General features: G+C 52.2%; 1 protein-coding gene across 3 annotated transcripts; it reads right to left on the bottom strand.

Moving 5' to 3' along the window:
• Window positions 1-1,205: 1,205 nt before the first annotated feature.
• On the bottom strand, window positions 1,206-22,036 carry CNNM1 (cyclin and CBS domain divalent metal cation transport mediator 1). Of its 3 annotated transcripts, XM_085065089.1 has the most exons (13): window positions 20,427-22,033; window positions 9,593-9,736; window positions 8,879-9,019; window positions 8,422-8,591; window positions 8,145-8,244; window positions 7,920-7,967; window positions 4,913-4,975; window positions 3,769-3,926; window positions 3,374-3,551; window positions 2,931-3,044; window positions 2,723-2,839; window positions 2,309-2,436; window positions 1,206-1,971 (listed from the first exon to the last, which is right to left on the bottom strand). In XM_085065089.1, exons 1-12 carry the CDS (start codon window positions 21,931-21,933, stop codon window positions 2,357-2,359), a joined length of 2,820 nt encoding a protein of 939 aa, XP_084921215.1. In that variant the 5' UTR covers window positions 21,934-22,033; the 3' UTR covers window positions 1,206-1,971; window positions 2,309-2,356. The 3 variants fall into 3 exon arrangements, with proteins under 3 accessions (XP_084921215.1, XP_084921216.1, XP_084921217.1); XM_085065090.1 differs by lacking the exon at window positions 4,913-4,975 and having other exon boundaries at window positions 20,427-22,034; XM_085065091.1 differs by lacking the exon at window positions 1,206-1,971 and having other exon boundaries at window positions 2,307-2,436; window positions 2,723-2,835; window positions 20,427-22,036.
• Window positions 22,037-25,476: the final 3,440 nt, after the last annotated feature.

The raw sequence follows: 25,476 nt of genomic DNA, 5'->3' as shown, positions 1-25,476 counted from the left end.
TGGCACTGAAAAAGAGCTGAGACCATCTGTTTCTGCTCTCTGCAGTCACTGCAGATCTATTTGTGAGCTGACAGAGCAGCCTCCTGACAGGATGTTGGGAAGAAAGGGGAGCAGCTCCTTTCCTTGGGTCAGGTAGCAGTAGTCACTGTTACCCTGATGGATTTGCTTGTGCTGCAGCTTAGACAGAAAAGGCAAAAATGGTGCCTTGTTCCCCTGCTGTGTTTGCACAGAATGCTTGGGGTCTCTTGCCTGTCCTTTTTCCATTAGTGTTCGTGTCATATAGGAGTGTGAGCCAGAGGCAGTTTTTCCTCTCTGTAGGTGGGGAGCTTTCTCCTCTTGGTGTCCATTCACAACAGGAATGATGGGGAAGTGGTTAAAAGATGACTTCTAGGGGTGACCTCAGGAGGAGATAAGGAACCAACTCTGCTTTTGTTATTTATGATATTTGCTTACACTTCAGCCCTTACAGACCTCCTGGTGAAAAGCCTGGCCCGTCCCCTGTGATCTATATCAGTGCTTTGCTTGTCTTACCAACCTTGTTTTTCCTAGCAAGTGACCTAAATTTTTCCTCTTCTGTGGTGTAAGCTCATTACAAATTATCCCATTTACCATGGCAACAGAGAACAGATTATTCCATTCCTCTGTACAACAGCTTTTTATGTATTTGAAAACTTCCTCTCTTCCCTTCATGTCCTTCACCAGTCAAGATTAAGTGACACTATTTCCTTCAGCCTTTGGGGTAGGTTGTTTTCCAGCCCCTGCTTTCCTCTGTCCACTTTTCAATTGCTGTATGTTTCCTTAGGGCAGTGCCCAGACAGGGCTGCAGTTATTCCAGCTGAAGTTTTATCAGCATGGGTGGACTATGAGGTTTCTGTCGTTATCTGTCAGGCTGTACTCCAGCACGTGTATCCCACTATTGTGTTTGCAATGGCCTGAAATTAACTCCTATTTTCCCCCAGTCCTTGTCTGCTCTGCTGTGGCTTATCTCTCTGCTTGCCAAGTGCTCTCCTGGCAGCAAGAGTGGCAGAGAGCCCAGCTCCACAGCGAGAAATTGGGCAGCACTTGCTGACCTGTTCTCTTGCTCCCTTCAGTGAGGACAAGTCCTGTTACTCCAGCCACCTCTGGCCCTGAGTATGAAGGCAGCCTGGCCTGGTGGGAGGGGTTAGCATCTCTCCCTACACCTGTGGACACAGAGAGGGCATCACTCAGGGAAAAATCACTTTTAATGTTGATATCCCCGTTGCATTGAGCCTCTACAAAAACTACTGATTGGTCTGTACCACCCCGAAGTCTTGGTGTGAGCCTCCCTCACACCAGCAGGTGTGTGTGGAGAGGAGGATGGTCCAATGCAGCATGGAGAGGTCCCTCCCCAGGGAGGGGGCTGCACTCGGGGGTGAGCGGGGCTCCTTGCCCTGTGCCTAGCAGGGCTTCGGGGGTGCTGGGCTGTGTCGATGGTCAGCGTGAGCGAGGCGCTGCAAGCGGGCGTGTCACCAGGCACGGCACAAACGTGTGCTGGGGCCCTGAGCTGCGTGTGGCACCCCCAAATAGCACATTCTCCTCGTGGTGGAGACCACATCTGTGCAGCACCCAGCACCGAGGGGCTCCGGGCCTCGCTGGGATGGGGATGGGAAATGATGTTAAAGGGCAGTTCTGGGTTGGGCTGCCCCTCCCTGCACTGCCTGCAGGGATGCTGTGACAGACACTTTTTCACCTTTCCTTTTTCCACCTCTTCCTTGAGACCAGATGCTACCAGGGAGCAGCTGGGCAAGGGCCCTCGAACTCCAGCTAGCTGGTCCAGGCTGCCTGGGTGGTTCAGCCCTGCCAGGGGCACATCCTTTCTCGCCTGGGGATGGGGCTCTGCACAAGTCCTGCAGGGAGGGGCGGCACGAGCGGGCGGGCAGGCAGCGAGCGAGTGCAGACCTCCTGCTGCTGGACATGAGACTCACGGCAGGAGACCCCCATGCTGCAGACCTGGAAGACATAACACCTGCTGCAGGTGGCCAGAGCCTGCCCTCCCTGACCTGCTGCTGCTCAAGCCTGCAGCACCTTTCCTAGCCAGGTTCAGGGGTATACTGGTGTGGACAGAGGCTTGTAATGAAAACACAAGCCAAAGTCTCTCTCCAGTCTGACATCCACTCTGCTGTTATATCCCTTGACCCTGCTCCAGCCCCCAGCAACAAGCATGCCTGCATGGGCTCCAAACCACACCATTTGGCTTTGCTGCCCGAAACTTGATTTTACACTCTTCAAAATGAGTGACCTCCCACTTGATGGGGAAGGACTGTTGCACCAAGAGGCAGGTTCCTACCTCCAGTCTGCATGGGCCTCCAGCACTGTGCTCTGGCCACGCTGCTGCTCAGGTGATTAATGGGGCGAGATTGGAGCTTTCCTCTGGTGACTTCTCACCTTCTGATGACGTCCGCCGCTTGCGCCCGCCTGCAGCAGCAAGGGTGCTTAGGGCTGGGGTGCTGGGAGCCAAGGGTGCTCAGGACAGAGGTCCATAGGGTTGGGCCAGGACCCAATGACTGGCTCTGCCTGAGCTAGCCCTAGGTGCAGTTTTGCCTGCTGCTGAGGTACTGACAGGGAATCAGGTTGTCCCCTGTTACACGCCAGCCTCATGCAGGGTGTCCCCAGCACAGGGCTGGGGAGCTGCTGACAAAGGCAGTGGGGTGTGGAGGCAGGGCTCTACCCTGGGTGTGCCCTCCCCGGGTTAGTCACTCACTGAGGGATCTCAGCAGCCTCCTGCCCAGCGCCTCCTCAGAACTGCTCTGCGATGAGCTGGTCCCGGCTTCTCTACCCGGGGACTCCGCTTCCAGGACGGTCCCGCAGCACTCACTGTCTGCAAAAGCCCAGCATGGCTGCAGCGCCTCAGGGCACTGTGGCATCGCCACCCCCGGGGTCAGGTGGGTGTGCCCCCCGGCCACACTCACTCTGCCGCTTGCTGTTCTCCTCGTTGTCAGCCAGCTCCTCCTGGATGAAGGGGATGCCCTCCATGCGCAGGAACACTGACTCGCTGGGACTGCGCAGCCCCTCGGAGCGGCTGCCTGCAGGGACACAGGGCAGGCGTGACAGCAGGGCAGGGAGGTGCTGTCCCCTGGGCAGGACGTGGCACGATGCCAGCCACGGCAGCAGGTCCCACTGCCAGGGACCCCAGGGGACACGAGAGCATGGCAATGAGGAATTACAAGCCTGCACACTGTGTGCACGTGCAGGCATGCACAGCTGTGCATGCAAATGTCACTGTGCCCCACTCCATGTGCAGCTGCATCCCAGAGGTGCTGTGTGCATCATGCCAGAGGGTCCCAGCACAGATCCCCCAGGGGACATGCAGCATTGGCCTTTGGCAGGGAAGGAATGCTGCTGGGTGACTCACACATGACATTGTTCCTCTCATTCAGGAGGGTGGCAGGGTCGTCCTTGGGTGTCTGTGGGGTTCCCCGTGCAGTTGAGGCCTTGGTTGAATCCCTGTCGAAGGCCTCCATGTCGGGGGACTGGGGTGAGCTGTCCATGCGGCTGGCCACCAGAGCGTTGTGGTACTGCTGCCGGGTCACCTGGGCACACAGACATGTGCACCCAGCTCAGTGGGCACCAAGCCCCACCAGCACCTCCCAGAGACTCGGTGGCCCCAAACCTCCAAACGGCAGGAGTAAGTGCAGGGCTTCCCAGCACCCACTGGGCACCAGCCAGGCTCCTGGGGCACAGTGGGGAGAGAGCACACCTGGACAGGGGTGGCCAGGGTGGGACAGTCCCTGCCAGCCCTGCCCATACCTTGACAAACTGCACATCGCAGAGGATGTGCACGGAGTAGTCGGGCGTGTAGATGTTGTTGCTGCTGCTGTGGAGCTGTGTGCTGCTGCCTCCATAGTCCTCCCGGTTGGGGGACTCAGAGCGGTTGAGGCCACTGCAGCGCGACGGTGACCTGTTCACTGCAGGAGGGGACAGCAGAGAGGCAAACACTCACTCTCACTCGTGATGTTGCTCGGGTTCCCAGTGCCAGTGTAGGGCCAGTATGGACCAGTAACCTCCAGTGGCTATTCCCCAGAACATGGGGTTGGCAGGGGCCCTGAAGGGGACCTACAGCCAGTCCTTCTCAGTGCATGCTGGTGTCGAGACTGCCATGTCAGTGCCACACAAACCAAAGGGAGCAGGCAAGACTCTGGTGCCAGCAGCAGAGGTTAGGGCTGCTGCCTGCCTGTCACTGAGAGCTCTCGTTTTCATGCTGGCTTTCTGCACCGCATTTGGCACAACTCCTGGTTGCAGCCGGCAGCCTGTGAGTATTTGCTTAACCTGCCTCAAGGGCATGCTCCTGTTCACCCCGACTATGACAGATCAGGAGCAGAGGCTGCCATGGCTAGCTGGCCTGTCACTCATGTTGAATGATGGCCTCTGACACACAGTGTGGCCTCTGACACCCAGCATGATGGATTTTGTCTAGTCAGTGATTTATTAGGGAACAAAAGCAGCTTGTTCCTTGCACGGGTGACGTCGTGCTGACTTTGCTCTGCTGCTAAAATGCCCTTTCATTACCCTGTTGCATCACCAGAAAGCAAGGGAAGCACAGCAGCAGGCATGCAGGGCTGCAGGTCACTGTCACCAAAAGCATCAAGTCAAAGCCCCACATGTTAAATGCAGCAAATTCTTAGAAGTGCACACCAAAGAAAGCCCAAGCTGTCCATGGCTCCCCCCTTGTCCCCAACCCATTCTTCCTGGGATTTGCATCATACTGGGGAGGACTGTGACAGAACTGCTGTCCCCTGTCTGCCACTAATGCTCCAACCAGCAAGGGGCTGCCCAGGGGTGCTGTGGGTACTGCCCAGCATGCAGGGTGGAGGGGGCTTGGGGCACTGTGGACAGGGTGCTGGAAAGAGCCTGCCACATGCAGAGGTCCCTGGCCAAAGCCATGCTCTGTTACCTGGAGAGCCAGCCAGGGAGTCCCCTCTGCTGAAGGCAAAAGTACGGGACACTGAGACAGGCACTGCAGAGAGAGGAGGGAGAAGGAAGGAGAGGACCCGGGGGAAAGGTGAGGGATGGAGGTAAGGGTGGGATACAGACCAAAAGAAAGAATGAGAAAAAGAATCATGTGCCAGCAGTCCCAGGCTGAGCTCCCACTGCTGTCTCCAGCATCCCTTCCCACCCCTTTCACACCCTCCTGCTTCTGCTCTGGGGAGGTGTTCGCCAGTCTTGGGGCCAGGGGCACTGACAAGAACACAGACTTGAAAGCTGTAAATCAACACGTTGCTCTGTGGTGAGATAAAGGGAGGTGAGGCTGGCAGGGGGAACTGCTCCTGCCAGGCCTGTCTGCAGGGCCACACAACTTCCTAGAGCCCTGGCATGAGTAAGAAGCATCTTTCTCCCATGGGGTAAGTGCTGGCATTCAACTCTAGCCCTTTACTAGCCACTACCAGAACAGGGGACTTTGAGGTCAGCTTATGCCACCTGGGAAAGCTAAATCACTGTGCTTGGCCTCTGGGATGCTTCTGTGTGTGCAGGCACATGGCAGAGAAGGAATGTGCTCTGCAAAAGCTACTGCCCCACAGCTGCAGACAGGGGCTGGCAGAAGCTCTTCAGGGTGATGCAAAGCAAAGGGATTCATGTCAGGCTGCCTGCAGTTCCTTGCAAGGTCCTGGGTCTCAACAGCCTTAGGGTGATGCTGAGAAGGGCAACCCACTAGGGGCTGATCCTTGCAGGAACTGCAAGAAGCCAGGACTCTGCATCCAGGGCTGCCTGACCCATTGCCACAGAGAAGGTAAATCATAGACACTCACTTTCCATGTTTTATTGCCATGGGTTACAGCAGCAGTGACAATTTCTAGGGCAAGCCATTCCCCCTCCTGGTGATTGCTGCCCTCCACAGCATTGCTGGGCCATGCCACAGGGGATGAAGGAGCACAGAGAGACCAACACACAGGATGAGTGATGCACTCCTTAACAATTCCTGGTCTCTGCTTTCACCACTAACACTGCCCCCCTTTAAAGTAGTGGGAGATGCAAGCCTGCTGGCTACCAGACCCCTCCTCCAGTCATTGCCATGATTCCCCCAGCTGCCAGCCCTCCTGCGCAAGGTGTCCTGCCCTACCTCCAGCCACTGTGCCTGCAGCACAGCTGCCATACTCTAGGAAACTATCTGCTGCCTATGTGATAATGTTTCAAAATTGCTTCAAATGTAAAATCCCCAGGAAATTTGCCCTATAGTCCCCTTTTCTAATCTCCCCGCTGCTCCTCCAGGAATTCCTGTTCTGTGTCCTCCCCTGAATCAAATCATTCTGCAAATAAAAAAGATACCAGCATGAAGCGCTGCCCAGAATGACCTTGTCCAGAAGGGAGCAAAGGACAAGTTGATAAACACTAGCAGTGACTCCCTGCTCCCACTGCCTGACCCTCCCACAGCATTTGTCACCACATGGCACCAATGCCAAAGATCAGCTGGCGATAAAGCAGTTGTGTAACAACAGTTAATAACAAACTGTTAAATGCTCTTGGCCAATGCCTGAATTCTCAGCTGTGATACACTACTCACACTCATTTCTTCTGGGCTTTCCTTCAAGGACGAGAGAAGACACCAGCCTGACAAGGGAGATGCCCTGTCACCTCTGCTTCCTGGCCTGTTTCCTTGCTGGCCAGGGGTGTGACACGAGCCATGTCCCAATGCAGGCAGGAATGGCTGCATGGCAGAAAACACCTCATGACAGTGTCATGCGTGAGCAATGGGAGTAAAGGAGCCCTGAGGAGCAGTGTCCCAGCAGGCGGCACTGCAGACATGCACGGCTGTTCTGACACAGCTCCTGCAGCAGTGTCTGCCCTGCCTGGCCCACAGCCCGTGGGCAGCACTGACTGCCTGAGCCCCAGTGGGGCCCTGAGGACTGTCACCTAGGACATGGGGATATTGGGCCATTCAGCAACAGCCCGGCAGAAATCGGCCACTTCATTGATTTCCTCTGTGCAAACCGAGAGCACTGCAGACACACAGCAGAGCAGCAATGTGCACTGAAGGGTTAATCCATCAGTCCACGAGCCAGCTTTTTGCATGGAGGCAGAGCAAGCAGCAGGAAAGAGGTGAACCCTGGAGCTGCAGAAAGACTGGGACCCACCAGAATGAGTCACCTGCCCCAAGAGACTCCCCCTGTTCTCTTGATGACATTCCTCTTTACACCTCCCTAAAGATTGATTTTAGTAGGTTCCTGTTTTGGTTAGGCACCCAGAACATCTTGGCTTACCATTGGTACTGCCAATCTGACTGCAACATCTGGGCATTGGATGAGAGATGTGATGGAATGGGATTGGGCAGCACCTCAACCTGCTTCTGAGCTGCCAGGAACTAAACATTTGCAGGGATTATGGCAAAGAAAGGGGTACCCCACAGTCTCCCATAATCAGAGCTCCCTCCTAACTCCTGCAAGCAGGGGATCTGCTTCTTAACCCATCAGCTCTGTGGGCAGGGAATTTATAGGCACTGGGGCATCTACTTGGCTAATTTCCCACCACTATGTGCAAATAACTCACAGGTAAATCAAGCCATCTCTGCAATTCCCAAGCAGCCCAATGCAGGGCCCATGTTCAGGTTGTGCTCTGAGCCACAGGCAGCCAAATGGGTCTAGAGATGTTATGCTGAAAACCTAGAAGGAGCATAACACCCACCAGTGGGTACTGCCCTTTGCAATGCCAGCCATGCTGGGACCCACTGGCAGACACATAGCACATGGTGGAAACTTCAAAAGGACATCAAAGGGACCTCAAAGGGACCCCCAAGTCATTCTCTGGGGACTTTTCTGCATCAGCCCCTCAGTATGTTTCTTCTCTGTCAAGCTCTTTAAGGGGTGACCTCAGCACAGAGTGTGAGCTGCTTTCCTGGATGGAGAAAAGCCATTGCTCCTCCAGCTGCAGAGAGGTTTTAGGGCCTCAGCCTGTTCCAAAATACTTACATAGGAAGGAGGATCCTCCCAGGCTTCCCATTTTTCGCACATCATTATCTGAAACAACAGTTGGAGGTGTGGGAATAGCAGAGGAAGGATTCCTGCTTGCCCCATACCCCGAAGCAGGGCCACCCCATCCCATGGCCAGCCCCTTCTTCTGGCACTAGCCAGCTTAGCCTCCATGGATATTGCTGAGGCAAAGGCAGGGCTAGAGGGAGCCCACAGAGGCCTCACCTGAGGAGACAACAGCCATGATGGCAGGGACACCATAGTAGGTGAATGCCCCATTCTCAAACCGCAGTCCTTCCTTGCCGACCTCCACCTCCACTTTCCCCTGGAAGGAGGAGGAAAACCCTCTAAGAAAGGCACCCTGTGCTCCCAGCCACTGACCCACCCAGTGCTGCAGGGACCATACAAGAGGATGGGCATCTTTGCTGGCAGAATTAGCCCAGGACAAGGTGGCAAGGAGAAAATGGGGCCATGCCCCTATGCTTGCTGCTGCCCCAGGTACCTGCAGGATGAGAACAAAGTAGTCAACGGGGCGGTTGCGCTGGTAGAGGTAATGCTCCGCTGCCTTCTTGTTCTTTCGGTCATACTTGAGCTCCTGGATGACATTGGGATGTTTCAAGAGCCTCAGCAGGATCTTCTCAGAGAGGTAGGGGGACTTGAAAGGCTCCACTTCTAGAGGGGAGGCAATACACACATGCTATGCTCAGCAGGTCCAGGACTGCCAGGAACACCTCATCCTCTGAGCTGCACGGTCCGACTCCTGCAGCCTAAGCACCCACTGCCCTGAGGGGAGCCAAATGCAGACCCACACTGGGGGGAAGTGGGATGTCCAGGCTGTAGGTCCAGGCAGGTGGAACCTGCTCAGTGGGGGGGACCCAGACCCAGGAATGGCTTAGGGATGCCCTGCAGGGCTGGTGCTGCTGCAGACAGCTGCAGGGCTTGCACAAGGGCAAGTGTACCTGTTGCCATGAACCGATGGGTAGCCAGGAGGAGCTGCGGGGAGATCTTCACTTTCATCTCACTCTCTGAGAGCCTGAAGATGGAGAAATCCTGGGGCTTGCGTCCCCGGTGGGGAACCCGCTCCTTCTTCCGATTGTCAGCTGCAGGCAGAGCAGAGCAGAGCCGAGCAGTCACTCACCTGCAGCAGCCACAAAGCTGCTGCAGCTGCAGGGCCCCACCTCACATGCACACGTATGGACAGGAATGTCATGCTGCACCCTCTGGCAGGGCTGCTGTGGAGCAGCAGATGGAGCAGTGGGACACATAAAACATGCTGTGTATCCAGCCTTGGGAGCAGATCCCTGGGCAGGGAGTGGGATCATGAAACACTCAAGAACAAATCCTGGGTTGTTCCGGCTGGATGCATCACCCGGAGTTGCAAATGAGCTTGAGAATCACCCATAGGATTTCATGCCCAATGTAGATGTTCCTAGGTCAGGCCCTGCCCAGCCACCAGCTGCTGATGCTGGTACCTCTCTGCCTGGAGCATTCAAGACACCCTGACACCTGACCAACATCTCTCCATCATTCTTGTCTTTCCCATCATGACAGTGAATTACTGTGGGGAAGGACCACGATTTGCTCTGGCCTGTTTCCTACCCACATGCCTGTCTGTTCTGTGCAGGCTCCCACCCTGGCTCCTGCAACCGCAGTAGCTGCTCTGGGACACTAACTGTACAGATCCGTCTCATCCAGGATCTCGGACTTGATGATCTCCTCAATGACATCTTCCAGGGTGACAATGCCCATCACCTCGTAGAACGGGTCTCCTTCCCCTTCATTGTTCACCCGCTGCACGATGGCCAGGTGGGATTTGCCTGCAGGGGAAGAGCAGAGTGGCAGTGAGACACCCACCCCGAAGATCCTGAGAGCAGTCCCCAGCACGGAGGGCAGGCAGGTGGACAGGGTTTGGTGGGAGGCACAGATCACAGCAGACACTATCATCCAAAACCACCCCCAAGGAGAAGGGCTAGACACACAGCCCATCCTAACAGGGCAGATGCTGCCCAGATTGATTTGTAGATGTAGACTCTTTTTTGGGGCCACCTTCTTTCTTTACCCAGGCTGTGAGTCACTCTGTTCAGCTCTGACAGCCTCCTGTGCAGGAATGAAGTGTACATTATACCATCTCCTCCTTACCCTCAGCTTCACTGGCATGAGACAACTCTTAACAGAGCAATGAGACAATGTTCTCCAACACAGAAAAGTGAATGTGTCCTTGGCTCTACTGATTTCCCTTATCCTCCTGGTGTTTTCTCATTCTGCTACTAATTATCTTTCCTATTAAATTGCCAAGAACAGCTCCCCCTCATCTTTCTATCCATCACTGTCTAGACCAGTCCTAAGGTTTTTGTTAAAATACGAGCAAAGCCTCCATCTCCTTGAAACAGCAGCTGGTTTTTATGCAGAAACATGTATGTTTGTTTGCAGCTTTCAGCTCAGCTCCTGCAGAACTCTTGGGTGAACCATCTGGATGCAGCCTCTGAACACTTTTCAAGCCATCAGGCTGCACCTGAAATTCTTCTCCAAGCCCTGCCCTTGACAGCATCTCCTTTTTGTTGCCTTAAATAAGCAGAGTGGGACCAGGACCTTCAGCTGCAAAAATGGTGACTCCTGCTTGGAAGTTCCAGTGCTCCTGGATCACAGTTTCAGCTTTCTCACTTCTCCCTTGCAAGCTGGCAGCTCTGCTGACACATTCTCAAGTTTCTTGGGTTTGGCATACTTGAAACATTTCTATTTGTTTTTTCATGTCCAGCTCTCTGTAAGCTGTTTTGACTTTTTCAATGTCTCCCTTCCTTTACTGATTGCTCTGATTTATGCTCCTGCTCAGCATCTTGACCAGAACCCAACTTCCAAGCCACAAACAACTTCTAGGTTTCTAGCTCCAATGTATTCCTGGAGCTGCCAATGAACAGCACTGGTTTTCTTACTGCCTGTGTGTCTCCTACACTGCTCAGTGCATGCAGCTTATGAACCTCTAGTTTTACTTAAAAGCATCCTCACAGGTGTACAGCCAAAACCTTCTCCTCCCTCTGTTTGCTCCACATCCCTGGGGTGTCCTGTTGCAATGCCTGCACAAACCCAAAAGCACTGCAGGGACCTCTGGAAAGCTGCAAACACCTTATTTTCCCCATGGGCTCAGAACTGACCTCCTTGAGCAGCAATGGTCACCAAAACCAGGGCCAGGTCCCCTCTGCAATGCAGCTGCCCCTGCTTCTCCCATAAACCCATCCCAACAAGCTCTCCTGCTGCTCCCAGCGAGACATGTGAAGAGTATATCTGCATAAAGATGTAATAGGGTGGGCTCCTGCCTGGTGTGCAGCTCCTTCCTTACCCGCGGTGCCTCCTGGCTTGTTCCTGCAGAGGTGCAGGGACAAACACACCCAGAGCAGCCTGGCAGTCCCACAAACACGTCTTGCTAGGGACCATGTGACCTTCAAATAACCCTGCCCTGGATCTGAGACGAGCAGACGACATTTCTCAGCCGAAATCAGCGTTATACATTTCTCACAGAAAATCTTGGGCATTTTCCACAGTATAAATTCCCTCCTCCTCATACCAAGTTTTTATTGCAAGATTTCAGAGAGCAGTTCGCTGCCTCCCACGCCTACAGATTTAGAAATGAGAACATAACATTGCAGCAAGTAGCAATGCTAGATGCACTTTAAAAAACCAAATCAATAGCCTTGGGGCAGTGAAAATTCACTGGGCTGTTTCACTCCTTTCATGCATAGGTTTGCGCATCTTGTCTGTTTAGTGGGCAATAAAGCAACATGACACTTAAAAAGAAAGAAGCAGAGGAGTTGGCTGCAAGACAGCAGCAACAGCTACGTTTCATCTTAGCAAAGTCCAGCATTTGAAAATGTCTCCTTTGCCAAACTCTGCTCCCAAACACTGGGGCCATCTGGTCTCCTACAAGCCCTTGTGTGAGCTAGGAGAGGGAAGAAGTTATTTCTTTTGGCTGAGAGCTTGTTGTTAATGACATTTACATGCAACCCAAAACCACCAAGCCCTTACAAAAAGCTTAGGTGCTACTTAAAGGCAGTCAGAGAGTGATGGAGGCAATTCTTTTTTTGGCCAAACACCTACACTGACACTGCAATTCACACTAGAAATGTGGTTCCAGCTTCATGTTCACATAGCTGCAAATGAGATTATTTAGAAATAACCCAGCACTGTTAGCCTGGAAGGAGACCCACAGTTCCACCGAGCTGGGGGCAGAGCCAGCAGGGCTGTTAGAGCACTCAAGAGTTCTCAGAAAGAGTTTTCACAGAAAATAAACACTTGTATTCACACTTTAAACCCCCAGGTTTACATTTCCAGGCTAACACCCATGTTGGAAGTGGAGCAGGTACCCAACAATGGAAAATTGTTGCAGTTCAATTTGGTTGCTCCTGCCCATACCGAGAGAGCTGATCCCAGCCCATGCCTGGCCAGCTGGTCTCCATGTCACAAAAAGCACTGAATGCCAGCCAATCCCTGTCCTTTCAAGTGAGTACTGCTCTCAGCTGGTCCCCTCTGGGAAAGGGCTGACATGCCCTGATTTCCCACCTGAGAGATGTGAGATCATTTGCAAAGCTGTGTCCCACCCCCCTGACCTGACTGGGTCCTGAATCTCCTCCCATCAGCTTTTTAACAGACCCCATGAATTTCGATGGAGGGTTTGCAGGTGCCCTGGCTGTATGGTCATGGCTTGCTCCCTCCTTAGCAATGCTGCCAAACTCAGCAATATCTCTCTGCCCAGCCCTGGGAGCAGCTACACTTGCACAGGAGGAAAAGCAGTGGCCTTTAAAGCATGTAGCAGGGCAGAATCTGGGCAGTTTTATGAGATGGAAGCAATGCCTAACGGAGGGTGGCACAGGGACAAGACCTGAGGACATCCGAGAGGTCACATTCTCCTCTGCAGCCATTATCCAGCAGGTCAGCCCCAGGGGGAGCACAACAGAGGGAGATAAATCATTTAAACAACCCCCCAAACTTGGCTTAAAACAGCTTTAACATCTGTAAAACTGATTTAAGAAACCCTGCTCTTGTACCACTGCTTGATAGCTCAAATAAGACGAATTACAAGGGTGAGCTGCTTCCCCGCTACCAAGCTGTCACACGTGAACTTTATAGGGTTATCGCTGATGCAGAAAAGCAAGTGAAACACTTGAGAATCAAAGCCCTGGTTTGGCAAATGCTAGAACAAATGGGCAATTAACTTTCCTTGTGCGAGCAGCTCCGCTGGCCTCCGCAGGACTGCTCTCGCACAGGAAGTCTATAGGTGATTAAGTGTCTGCTCAGCATGGGATACAACTGCACTAAATTCTTTATGAGCTACATGAAATCTGCTCTTTTCAAACAACAGCTTCAGTGGAAAGTTAATGCCTCAAAATGCTAAATTACAGAGCTAATATAAACAGCTGAGAGCTTCCAGATGGAGCAAGCATCTGAACAGATATCCAAAGCTTTTATGCCCATTTTTAGGAGCCTTGTTTTTCATAGGCACCTAAATGACCTTGGGCTCACAGATCCACCTCAAAGCATCTTCCCCAATGAGAGAACAGGGTCTGAACACATGGAAATGCCCTGACTTCTGGGAAATAAAGTGCAGTTGGGTCCAAATAGAGCCCAGAATACTTCTTTATCAATTTTTTTAATGCAAGTACCCTGCCAGATGAATGTTAAAGATGTTTTAGCCTTGTCTCTTGTTCCACGGGATGAACATCCTGAGCATGAAATTCATTTTCATAAATTTTATGGTGAGATCTGAAGCTGTTATTAGGAGATCAAAGGTACAGGCACAAGCCACTATCCATTTACAGCTACAAAATGGAAGGCAAAAAAGAAAAAGAATAATTTTAAAATAAGGATGATTTGTGAAACAACCATGATGTAACTGAAATCTATTTTGTGTGCTTTTCTTCAGAGCTCTTCACAAGGGCTGTCAGCTTCTCTGTGCCCTCTTGCCAACCTGCATCTGAAGAAAGTGAGGACCCTGACTGGAACAACTTGAACTGGAAATGTGTGTGAGTGTGCTCTTGTGTTACCACAACTCTGCACCAAGGGTGAAACCACATATGCATCTAGAGGAGATGCATTTCTACACCTAAGCAGGGGTGAAATAACCAAGAGGGCTGCAGGGGCACCCAGCTCTACAGGAATCAGAATTATGTGAAGGAAAAACTGTAAATCCTAACCTAACCCAGAAGGTTCTGGGAGACAAAAACTTCACCTGCTTACATCTGTCTGTAGCCTTTCTCGTATTCTCCTTTTATGCTTTTCCTAATTCTAAGAAAAACTGCAAACAAGATGGAATAGTTGGAATGGCTGATCTATTACCATTGACAAAGCAGATCAGGAGGGTAAGGGGGAGATTAGAGGGGACACAGAACCTCATCTTCCATCTGTTGTGCAACAGGGCTCTGACCTCCTGGGTATCCCATGGCTCAGTATGAAGGTGCCTTTGACAGCTAGGAAGAGGGAAATGGGTGGCAGGGCACCTCTCACCCAAGGACTTGGCTCCTTTCTTCCTTTGCTGAATGCCTCCCCAGAGCATGCCTGATCCTGGGATTACTGGGGTGGGGTAGAGCAGTCCAGGGTTTACACAGTAAGATTTAGCACAGTCTGGGGGGAAAAGCACAGTAATGTTTCAGGCAGAGCTGCAGCACAAGACACCAAAACCATTTTTTGTCTATCAGCAACTTGCTTGCTCTCAGCCTGGCAATCACATTCCAGAGGATGTGTAGGTGATAGTTCCTGAGTAAAAGCAGCTCCTTAACCCATACAGCTGCCTAGGGAGGTCATTGCTTCAGTTTCATCAAGATGCCCAGGAGAGTGACTATAACACTTGCAGAAATCTCCTGAAGGCTGAGGTAAATTTGAAGCAACACTGTGTACTTGCAATGCCTGCAGGTTCAGAAAGATGGCACAAAAAATGGTATTGACCCCAATTCCTGGCAAGTGTAAGCACCTTCTTCAGATACATTCAATTTGCAGAAGTCTAATAGAGGCCGTGGAGCATTTTTAAATATAAAGACAGACCCTAGGGCAAAGCTGTCCTCCACAGGACAGGCTGTTTTCCCTGCTAAGCCTGAAAGTTTGGGGTTTGGAGAATTTATTTTTAGTAAGTCTTAAAAGATGCCAAGCCACAGAAAGCTAATTTGAGTTGCAGCTCAGCCTCTGCCCTGCTGGAGGAAAGTGAACATAAGAGCAAATCTCTTACTGTTCCTCTGACAGAGGAAAGTTACTTGCTGAAAGGTGCCACTGCTGTGTATAGACTCCCCCAGGAAATCAGTCAACAAAACCCATGAACAACTTGAGGAAGGGACAAGACTATGACTTCCCAGAGGCACTACAAAACAAGGAGGTGGACCTCACAGAAGAGGTTCCCATGAGGAGTTATATCACCGGACTGGAGCTGCAACACTCACTGCTTGGCTGTCTTCAAGAGAGGAGGAGAAACAGATTGTATCACCCACAACATTTCACACTGAATAAATGCATAAACCTTCCCTTCTTGCTCCACATTCCCTAGGTGAAGTTTATCCTACAGGAAGCTCATCTGCCTCCCTACATTGCTTTAGCTTGTTAAATACTGTGCAGTTATTTTTTTTGTGTATTAGGTATTTTCTCCTGGGAGCCTAGAATAAAGCCAGGTACTCCAAGGTGTACAAATACAAATTGCCAACAAATTGTCTCAAATTTTCTTCACTCCTTCAGTATTTTCATCTTCTTTCACCAGGCTGCAGGTAGCAAAATTACTGTACTGGTATGTGTTTTCTTATTTCTAGTGAAGAGGGGACACATTTTTTATAGGATCCTCCACTTAGCACTTCTCAGTAAATGCTGCACAAAAATGTAGGTCTGCTATAAAAGACCCTGTCTAGTTTCCCTGAAAAGATGGCAGATTGGGTGTCCAACCCTCATTATTTCTGAGTTCTTTTTGCTGAGTTTTGATTAGAAGATGAAGTCAAAACCGTATTGTAGCACAAGTATTTCCTTCCTTCATCTGAGCCTGTCTCACACTGCTGTAATATTGTTTTTCTACATGGTTTTTGGAGCTGCCCTCCTCATTCAGGCTGTGGGTTGAAGTCTAAACTATTCTCTTGCAGGCTAGACTACCCCTCTGCTGCTGTTTGGAGTCTTCTCTGGGTTTTTCCCAGTTCCCATCGGGAGCCCCAATTTAACCACCTCACTGCAAAGAATTAGTGCTGAAAGAGAAATCAAGCAATGGCCGTGACAGCAGGGTTGTGAAAAGGCAGATGTGAAGAGTTTGACCAGTTCTGCTGTGAGGAGCAGGGGCCAGGTTTTGTTAACCAGGAGCTCACAGCCATTCTTGGGCACCATAACTACACTGGGCCAGTAGCTCCCTTGGTGCTACTGAGTGTATGCTACTGTTTAATGCAATTTATATGTTAAATTAAATGGAAGGCTCATGCTACAGATCTGTGGAAGGTAATCCCTTCTACACAAGGTCCTGCTGGGGGAGAGGCAGTTTATGACACACCTGTGGATTAAAATCAAGGTAAACACCAATGCACTCAAACGAGGTTAGTGTGAGCATACCTAGAAACAAATGAAGGAAATCTTCCCCTCAAACCATGCTATTAAAGACTGGAGAGGAAAAAAAGCTGATTATCTTCATAGCTGGGACAGAACAGCAAAAGAAAATAAATGCCTCAGGTAAAAAAGGATAATGGTGTGATATTGTGAGGAGGAGGAGACAGAAAATGAAAGTGCTGTTGGAGGTGTGAGCAAGAGTCCCAAAGTGCTGTATTTAATAATGCCTTGACATTTTCAGTAAGAAAGAACAAATGTTTGTGTACTGTGGCAAGAAACTCTGGCAGTGAAATTGTGTTACTTACACATTATGCAAAAAAATGACATTATAGGTATATTGGATGTAGCAGAACATTAATCATTAGTGAAACAGCTCAGAAGTACACATTGCCATCCAGGAAAGAAAGATATAAAATGTTATAGGTATTTTGTATAAACATTATGATAACAAAAAGAAGTAAAGGATTGTGTTGGTTTTACTTTGCCTGTTTTTTGGTAGCAGGGGGCCACAAAGGTGGCTTCTGTGAGAAGCTGCTAGAAACATCCACCATGTCCAGCAGAGCCAATCTCTGATGGCTCTGAAGATGGACATGCCATTGGCCAAAGCTGGGCCAGCTGGAGAGGTTGGTTATGCCTCTATGATAACATATTTAAGAAGAAAATCAGAACAAAGGGACACATAGTTTTTCCTAGCCAGAGAAGAAGAGGAGGTGAGAACATGTGTGGGAAAAAACATGGAGACACCAAGGTCAGTGGAGAAGGAGGAGGTTCTCCAGGTGCAGGAGCTGAGATTCTTGTGCAGTCCGTGGTGAAGACCATGGGGTCTTCTTCCTCAGCTGTGCCCCTGCAGCCCATGGGGGATGCAGAGATCCACCCACAGCCCGTGTAGGAGGTGCCCCATGCTGGAGGAGGTTGTGGTAGACAAAATGGAGAGAGGGAGCCCCTGCTTCCAGGCTGGAGCAGCCTGTCCTTGGAGGACTGCACCCCGTGGAACGGTGACCCATGCTGCAGCAAGTTTAGGAGGACTGCTGCTCGTGAGATGGACCCAAGCTGGAGAAGTTCACGGAGAACTGTCTCCCATGGGAGGGACCCCACAGCACAGCAGGGGAAGGACTCCTCTCCCTGAGCAGTGGAGGAAAACCTTGAGTGACAAACTGACCAAACCTCCCATGCCCTGTTCCCTGTGCTTTTGGTGGGAAGGAGGGAGGGGTTGGGGGGAAGAACACTGGCTTAAGGGCTCATTTTATTTCTCATTATCCTACTCTGACTCCATTGGTAATTAGTTCACTTTATAACTCTTAGTTGAGCCTGTTTTGCCCTTGGAATGTTTCCTCCTGGTCCTTATCTCAATTCAAGACCATTTCACTTAAATTTTTTCCTCTCCTCTGACCAGCTGTGGCAGGGGGGAGCAAGTGAGTGGCTGTCATGGGTGCCTGGCATTTGGCCAGCCTCAACCCACAACAAGGATATGAAAACTATTTGAGTCCGTCATAGGAGAAAGAAAGAAAAACTGCTTTTCTAAAGGCTTGTCAGGGACATAAGGACCAGGAGGCGGTTATGGCTGCCCATCCTTACCAGAGACTTTCATTTCCTAGAAAGTGGCTGGGCATTATCAGTGGGAGCATTTGCTGTCCTGCAGGCTCCTTGGATGTGCTAAGTGATGAATGCCTTCATTAAGCACTCGCTGTGCCAACAAGCAATCAGCCTACTTTCTAATTAGTGGAGGTGTCTCAGAAGACCTGGCCATAGAAAGCAACCTTGATTGGATCAAAAAAGATACTTCACCATAATTCAAACCGACACAGAAAAGGAGACAGTGATAAAGATTCTTAATTACAAACGGGAAATCTTTATTTTAGAAATTAAATAGTCAAGTGAACAGGGCTGACGCAGCAGTGGATGGGGCTGAAGGCAGCTGGGAGCTAACATCTGTCGCAGTATGGGTGCCAGCATGAGGACCTGCATTTGGAACTGGGAAAAGAGAGCTTAGGAGGGTTCAGGGCTGGGTTGTGGGGTTGCAAACTCAGGGTGCCAGGCATGACCAAATGCCTACAAATAGGGGAAAGATGAATCTCAAGAAAACATCAACACTTGGGAAGAACATTTGGGGGAAGAGCTGGAATTGCTAAAGACCATGCTGAATTAGATACTAGGACCAAAAGCAAGGCTTTTCAGCCATGTAGTCTGGAAAAGACAAGGAGAAGTGAGGTGGGAACAGAAAAAGGGCTCAGGGAGAGCTCTAAAGAAGGGTTGTAGCAAAATACCCCAGAAGGTCACAATGGCAGACAGATGTAAAGGAGGGATAGTCTGAAGTGATATGTCAAGAGTTTAATGGAGCAAAGTTAAAGGAGGATGGGCAATCTTCATCTGAGATGAAGACCAGCATATGAAAGTGCAGGGCAGGTAGCAAGGCTTGTTACCTGTGAGCTCAGCAAGCAGCACACACGAAACAGCTCTGTTTAAGGAGGGCAGAGAGGAAAGAAAGCAAAGGGCAGGAAACTAGGCAACCACAAGTCCATTTTTACAGGTCTATTGATCAATAGGGTACCAGGCTATAGAACAAATTTGGAAAGGGAAATGTATCAAAGTAAATCAGATAAAATGCAGGGGAGTCTGACCAAGGGAGAGGGTGCTAAAGTCATCTGACATCTCTAGACAAGAGAGAGGTAAAAGAGACCTCAGGTGAACTTCAGTGCTGTTACAGGAAAACACAGTTAAGAAGGAGCTGCGAAGCACATAAGGAATTAAGAAGACAAGAGACAAATGGCATGGGGAGAAGGGGGCAGGCATGGACTACTGCAGCTCACCAAGGTAGAACCCAGAGAACAGTCTCAATGCTTTTGCTAACAGTCTTGTATAAAACCCAGGAATTTTCTGATTTTCACCATTGGGAGTCTCCAGTCCTGCTGAGGGGCAGAGAGGGCAAGTGGTGCCACATAGATCTTCTCTGCCTGTGATCCTGAGAGGTAGTAGGGACACAGCTGAGCATCTCTGGAGAAGATGCTGACCTGCATGTATCCGATGATCACATTCCTGGCACACTGAGAAATGTCCTATCCTCTCCTCCTCCCAGCTCTAAAAACGAGCACGGATGTGACTCACAGAGAGGTTTTCTCTGATTCTGGAGTGGACCAGGTTGGCCATTCTCACATGACCTGCTCTGCCTGCGGCAGAGCGGCGCCAGGCAGCCCAGAAGCCAAGTGCTGCCCTCCCACATTACATAATGCAGAATGTCACTGCTGCAGCCATTTCTTAAAGACTCACTCACCACAGTATGACGTAGTGAGTAGCACGCGGCAAAACCCAGTTCCCAGTGGGAGGCAAAAACACATGCTGTGTGTATTCTCAAGGTATGGTTAATGAAATACAGCTCTCAGCATCTCTAGGGCTGCTGGCAGCTGCTGCATTATGAATGCTGTCACAGCTGCAAAAAAAGTACAGCTCTTTCTAAGGGCGTAATCTTTTCTTCTTCCTTTAAACCACTTGCACAGAAACACTTTATAGACCTTCTTCTCACTGCTAAGCTGAAAATGTGAAAGCTAAGTAATGAGATGCAATTTCCTGTCATAAACTCCTTCACACAGAACAGAGCAGAGAATGCTGTCTGGGCAACGGTGCAAGGCAGGTACCATGCCCATGCTGTCAGACCACGACAGACACATCAGCCCTAGGGGACAGGCTCACCTGTAGAGCAAGCAACCTGTGAGGCTAAAGGCTCTTAGAGTCTCCATAACACCACAGGTACATCAAGGGCACTGCTGGCCCTCAATCCACCCGAGGATGTTCCACCAGCTGACACCAGGGTCATCGCCACACCAGCACATGCAGGGACCAATTCCCCCCAGCATCCCTGGTACCTGCCACTTCCTGCCAGGAGGCCATGCGGGGCTGCTGACCTGGAAATCACTGGGGGTGCAGAGGGGTGCAGGGGAAGCCCGTGGGGGAGCGGCCCGGCGGCCTCACCCTTCTTGAACTCCTCAAGCAGCGTGTCGAGGCGTGTGTCGTTGAAGACGCAGTGGAGTGGGCGGCGGTAGAAGCGGGTGACAGTCTGCAGGGGAGTGCAGTCATCGGGGTCGACAAAGGCCAGGTCTTTGACAAAGAGCAGGTCGACAATGTTGTCGCGCCGGTCACCCTCATAGACTGGGATGCGGGTGTAGCCAGACCGGAGGATCTCAGAGACGGTGGCGAAGTCCAGCACGGCATCGGCCCGGAGCATGAAGCAGTCGGCCAGCGGTGTCAGCACATCCTCCACCACCTTGGTGCGCAGCTCCAGCGCACCCTGCACCATGGCCAACTCCTCTCGCACCAGGTCGCCGTGGGGGCCAGCGGCGCGCAGCGTCTCCAGCAGCCGCTCCCGAGTAGAGAAGACGCTGAGCTCCTGCCGCAGCGCCCAGTCCAGCAACCGGCTGAGCGGGTAGCAGAGGGGGAAGGCTGCCAGCATCAGCAGCCGGGTGAGGCAGAGCGTGCGGGAGGCGATGGCCAGCCCGTGCCGCGAGCACACCGAGTAGGGCAGCACCTCGCCGCCCAGGAAGACGGCGGCGGTGCACAGCAGCACCGGCAGCCAGGGTGCTCCCCGTGGCCCGCCGGCCGCCACCACCGGCCCGCCGCCGGGCAGCGAGGCGCAGAGCCAGCCGGCCAGCGCCGCGTTTGCCCCCGCCTGCCCCAGCAGCAGCGTGCAGAGCAGGTAGGTGCCGCCGCCGCCTCGCACCGCCTGTACCCGCCGCGCCTGTTCCCGCTCGGCGGCCGAGCCGCTGTTGCGCAGGACGCGGAGCTCCAGCGGGTCCAGCGAGAGCAGCGAGAGGCGCAGCCCGCTGAACAGCGCCGACAGCCCCAGCAGCAGCAGGGCGCCCAGCGCCCGCAACCAGCCCGCCTCGGGCAGCGGCAGCAGCCAAGTGCCGAGCGGCGGGGCGGCCGGCTGCACCCGCAACAAGAAGCCTCCCGCCGCACCGTGATGCGCCCAGGCCCGCCCGTCCCAGGCGCACAGCGAGAAGAGCCGCCCGCCCGGCGCCGCCGCCGCCTCGCCCTTGCGCGGCTCCCGCACCCGCACCTCGGCCAGCGCCGAGCCCGCCGCGCCGCCCGAGCGCAGCGGCCCCACCACCTCCACGTCCGAGGCCCAGGCGCTGCGCTCCCGGCACCGCTCCGCCGGGCCCCGCGTCGCCGTGCTCCCCGCCGCCGCCTCTTCGATGAAGACCAGCCGCGGCTCCCGCTCCCCCGCCGGCCCGCGGCTGCCGTTGCCCTCGGGCGGCGGCTGGAAGTAGAGGCGCAGTAGGAAGCGGCTGCCCTCCGCCGCCTGCACCGCGCCGCCCTCCAGAGACACCCGGCCCGGCGTGGTGTCCTCGGGCCGCAGCCCCAGCAGCCAGGCGGCCCCGGCCGGCGGCCGCGGCGACAGCGAGAAGAAGAGCAGCAGCACGGCGCCCCGGCTCCGGCCCCAGCCGCCGCCGCCGCCGCGCCCCGGGCCCGCCGCCGCCATGCCGCTGTGTCGGCACCGCAGCGCCCGCCCGCCGCCCCGGGACTGCAGCGGGGAGCCGGCACGGCACTGCACGGCACGGCACTGCACGGCGCGGCGCGGCGGCACACGTGGGCCGGGGGGCGGGCGGCCGCCGCGCCACGTGCGACCGGGAGCCGGCCTGCGGCGCCCCGGCGGGAGGGGCCGGCGGAGCGGGGCCGCCAACCGGGACGTTACGCGGGGGACCGAGGGTTTCGCCCACTCGCCCCGCACCGCCCGTGCGGGAGCATCCCCGGGGCGGGAGGCACCGCGCGCTCTCTCCGCATCTGGTGAGACGCTGGCAGAGCTACCACACCGCAGCCCATTGCCGGTGATACCGGGCAGCCCCCACCCCTGACCGCCCACCTGCCAGGCCCGAGCAGCGAGCTCTGCCGCAGCCACCGCGGCCGCGCTGGCTCCCGGTGTCATCCCGGGTACACTGCCTGCGGCTCGCGGTGCGGGGGCTGCGCCTCCCCTGCACTGTGCGGTCGGGGTTTGCTGAAGGACTTCTGCCAGCAGTCTCTGGAGCTGGAATTTGCAGCCAGCCTCCCTCTGTTATCTGCCGAGGCCCTACTCTTCACCTTTTCAGTTTGAATTAATTTCCCTTCTTCCCGTGGGAGTGCTTTGACTTTTTTGTTTGGTTGGTTGGGTTTTTTGTTTTTTTTTGTTTTTTTTGTTTTTTTTAAGGGGGTGTATAGTTATTAGATTTGCAGTCTTTCTAGGAAACAAATGTACCACACAGTAACTACATTTATTCTCATGTCTAGACCTGATGGGGAATGCTGCTAGGATTTATCAGCTTCAGAAGTATGTGCTCAAGAATGCACTTAGGGACTATTGAAACTTCTGTATCTTCTGTGGACCAACATTTAGGACAATCTTGAAAGGAGGCTGGGGAACTGGAAAACAGTTGCTTACAACTGCAACAAGCTCAGTAGTGGCAAAGCAGGAAGCTAGAAAATGTCATGGAGGGAAAGGAAGCGCCCTAAAAATCCTGATTATTCACTCATTATTGCACCCGTGAAAATAGGTCACTTTCTGTGTCAGTATGTCAGCAGGCAGACAGGCATGAAAAGCAACCGGGGGATCTGTGCTCCTTTCTGTGTTAGAAGAAACTCTTCTCTCTCTCTGGGAGAGCCAGCTAATTTTTTTCCAAATGTGATAAATTCATTGTGTGTTCACGGGGGCTGTATGCTGCTTCACAACTTCTTGCTGATCTTCCACTTTCTAACTCTCCCTTAGTACTGCTGGGGAAATATTGCCTGGTGCTCCACCCGGGCGTGATTGATAGAGTAGCCAGTGGGTAACCTACTTGTGCAGACCTTGCCCCAAGTTATAGTACCTGCGGGACAGATCTCACAAGCTGCCCTGAGTGGTACCCAGAGTGACTAGGGACCAGCACAGCCAGCTCCTGCCTTCCTATCTTCAGGTGCTGGGGATGAGCACATGGCTGCTAATTCCTTAACAGGACCTTGTGGGACCTACTGTCTGAGATCGTCCCATATTTTAGCAATGGCAGGCTGTCATCAGCCCTGAATGTCTCACTGATTTCTTGGTGCTGAGAATATTTTAAAGATGGTCTGGTTTTGTGCATCACTGCCATAGCGTTATGTATTGCTATTTGGGAGCTCTGTACCCATTTCAGTAGTTACTCATATTTATTTACTTGCAAGTTAGGTTCCTGGAAGGTTTTCTAGTGATTAGTTTCTCAGTATAGGAGCTGAAGACTGTGAATTACCGCCATCTTTTTTTTTTTTTTTTTTTTAGTTAATGAAGTATTTGGAAAGTATTCTTGTTCATAGTATCCTTGTCACTAGAAATCCTTGGGCAGCGGTTTGGAAACCACTGGTCTAGCCTAGAAGAAGAGGGAAAAAAATATGGCACTGCAGGAGGAGGAACCACAAGGTGGCAATCTCTCTCCGCAATTTTACTGGCAAAAAAAAGCTACGGCAAAAAAAAAAAATCGCGGACAGTAACTGTGTAAAGCTGCAGAGTCGGTTGGTCACATCTTATATCTTCCAGAGTCACAGCAACGTTTGCTTTGATGCTGGATCTTCTCTTCTGAACGCTTTCCCCTTTAGAATGAAAATATTAGTCTTGAGGACCTGGCACTGTAGGCTACTCGTTGCTGGCTTTTCCATCGTTTGCCCCCAAATAGGCAGCAGATGTTGCTTGTTAGATTGCTAACAACCGGTGCTGCTTGTGTGCCTGCGGGCAGAGCTACTGTGAGGCCGGAGAGAAAGTTTCCTTCTGCACTGGAGGCACTGTCTGGTTCAGGGTATTGCTAACCTCATGTTGTACTGATGTACAATATAATGATTGCATCAGCACCCTGCTTCATGTGGTGATGTGCCTCAGTGGGAGCAAAATCACCTGGATGTTAGGACTAGGCAGTGACCTGCAGGTTGAGAGTGTATTTGGTCTTGAGGGGCCTGCAAAGCCATAGTGACAGTGGCTGTACTCAGAAAAAGATATGGCCAGACAGTGGAAAAGCTCAGAAATAATGCTCAGTTTAGGGTAGAACCTCTCTGGTCCTGCAGTATCAAACACCATCTGTTACTATGAGCTCCATCTCGATCAGGACATAGTTGTGTTCTCGCCAGATGTTAGCTTACATGTGCTACATGTAAAAGTAAACTGGAGTGAAAGCTGTAGTCTGATGTGCTTTCAGTAGGATTTGCCCTGCATAAGTGACGACGTGCTAGCCAGCCTCTTGCTGAGAGGATGCACTCCAGAAGTTGCAGGTGTGTGGTTGGAGTGTGTTCAATGAGTCAAGATAGGAAATATCTTCCAAAGCTCCAAATAAGACAAAACAAACTAAGCTTTAGCACATGCTCAATTGATTGAATCTTTGGCAAGGTATGACATGAATTTGCAGTGTTCTCAGTGAGGCCTGTCCTGGTTGTATCCTGCCTGGTGAGTCCTTCAGCAAGCACAGCATAGCTGTCCACCTTCTCTTATGCTGAACCCTACTTCTTTTACCTGTTCTTCCCTAGCTCTTCAGTTAGGAATGACAACCTGATTCCCACTCCCCAGCACTGCTCAGGTTCTGTTTTACACCATGTCTGCCACCACTGAGGTCTCTCTGGAGCTTGTGTCAAGCGGGAAGCATGGACATGGGGAGTTTCCTAAAGTCTCTTTACATCACCTTGACTTTAAGCTCTGAAATCAGAGTCCGGGCGGCTGTGGATTGCAATTCACTTCCTTCCTGGTTGATGGGAGCCCAGGGGCTCTGCTGTCTGCTGGTCCTCTAGAAAAGGGCCAGGAGCCACCAGGGACTCCTAGTGGGGATAGAAATGTTAGCAATCCAAATCATGATGGGAAACAGAAGGAGTAAAAATATACCTTTTTTTTTTTTTGTCTCCCCAGAAAGCAGGAGGAAATCTAGCAAGGACAAGGCTGGCTTGTCCTGGAACATATGTGCAATCTGATTGTCACTAATGCTCTGTAGCCAGCTTAGAGAAGATACTTTCCCTAAGTAAGTGAAATAAGCACTGTGATGTGGGATATATGATAACTTCAGAAGCA

This window comes from Lichenostomus cassidix, chromosome 6 (genome assembly GCF_008360975.1).
Source record: "Lichenostomus cassidix isolate B80296 chromosome 6, HeHo_3.0, whole genome shotgun sequence".
Classification (NCBI taxonomy): Eukaryota; Metazoa; Chordata; class Aves; order Passeriformes; family Meliphagidae; genus Lichenostomus; species Lichenostomus cassidix.
This window is presented reverse-complemented; position numbering and strand designations above follow the sequence as displayed.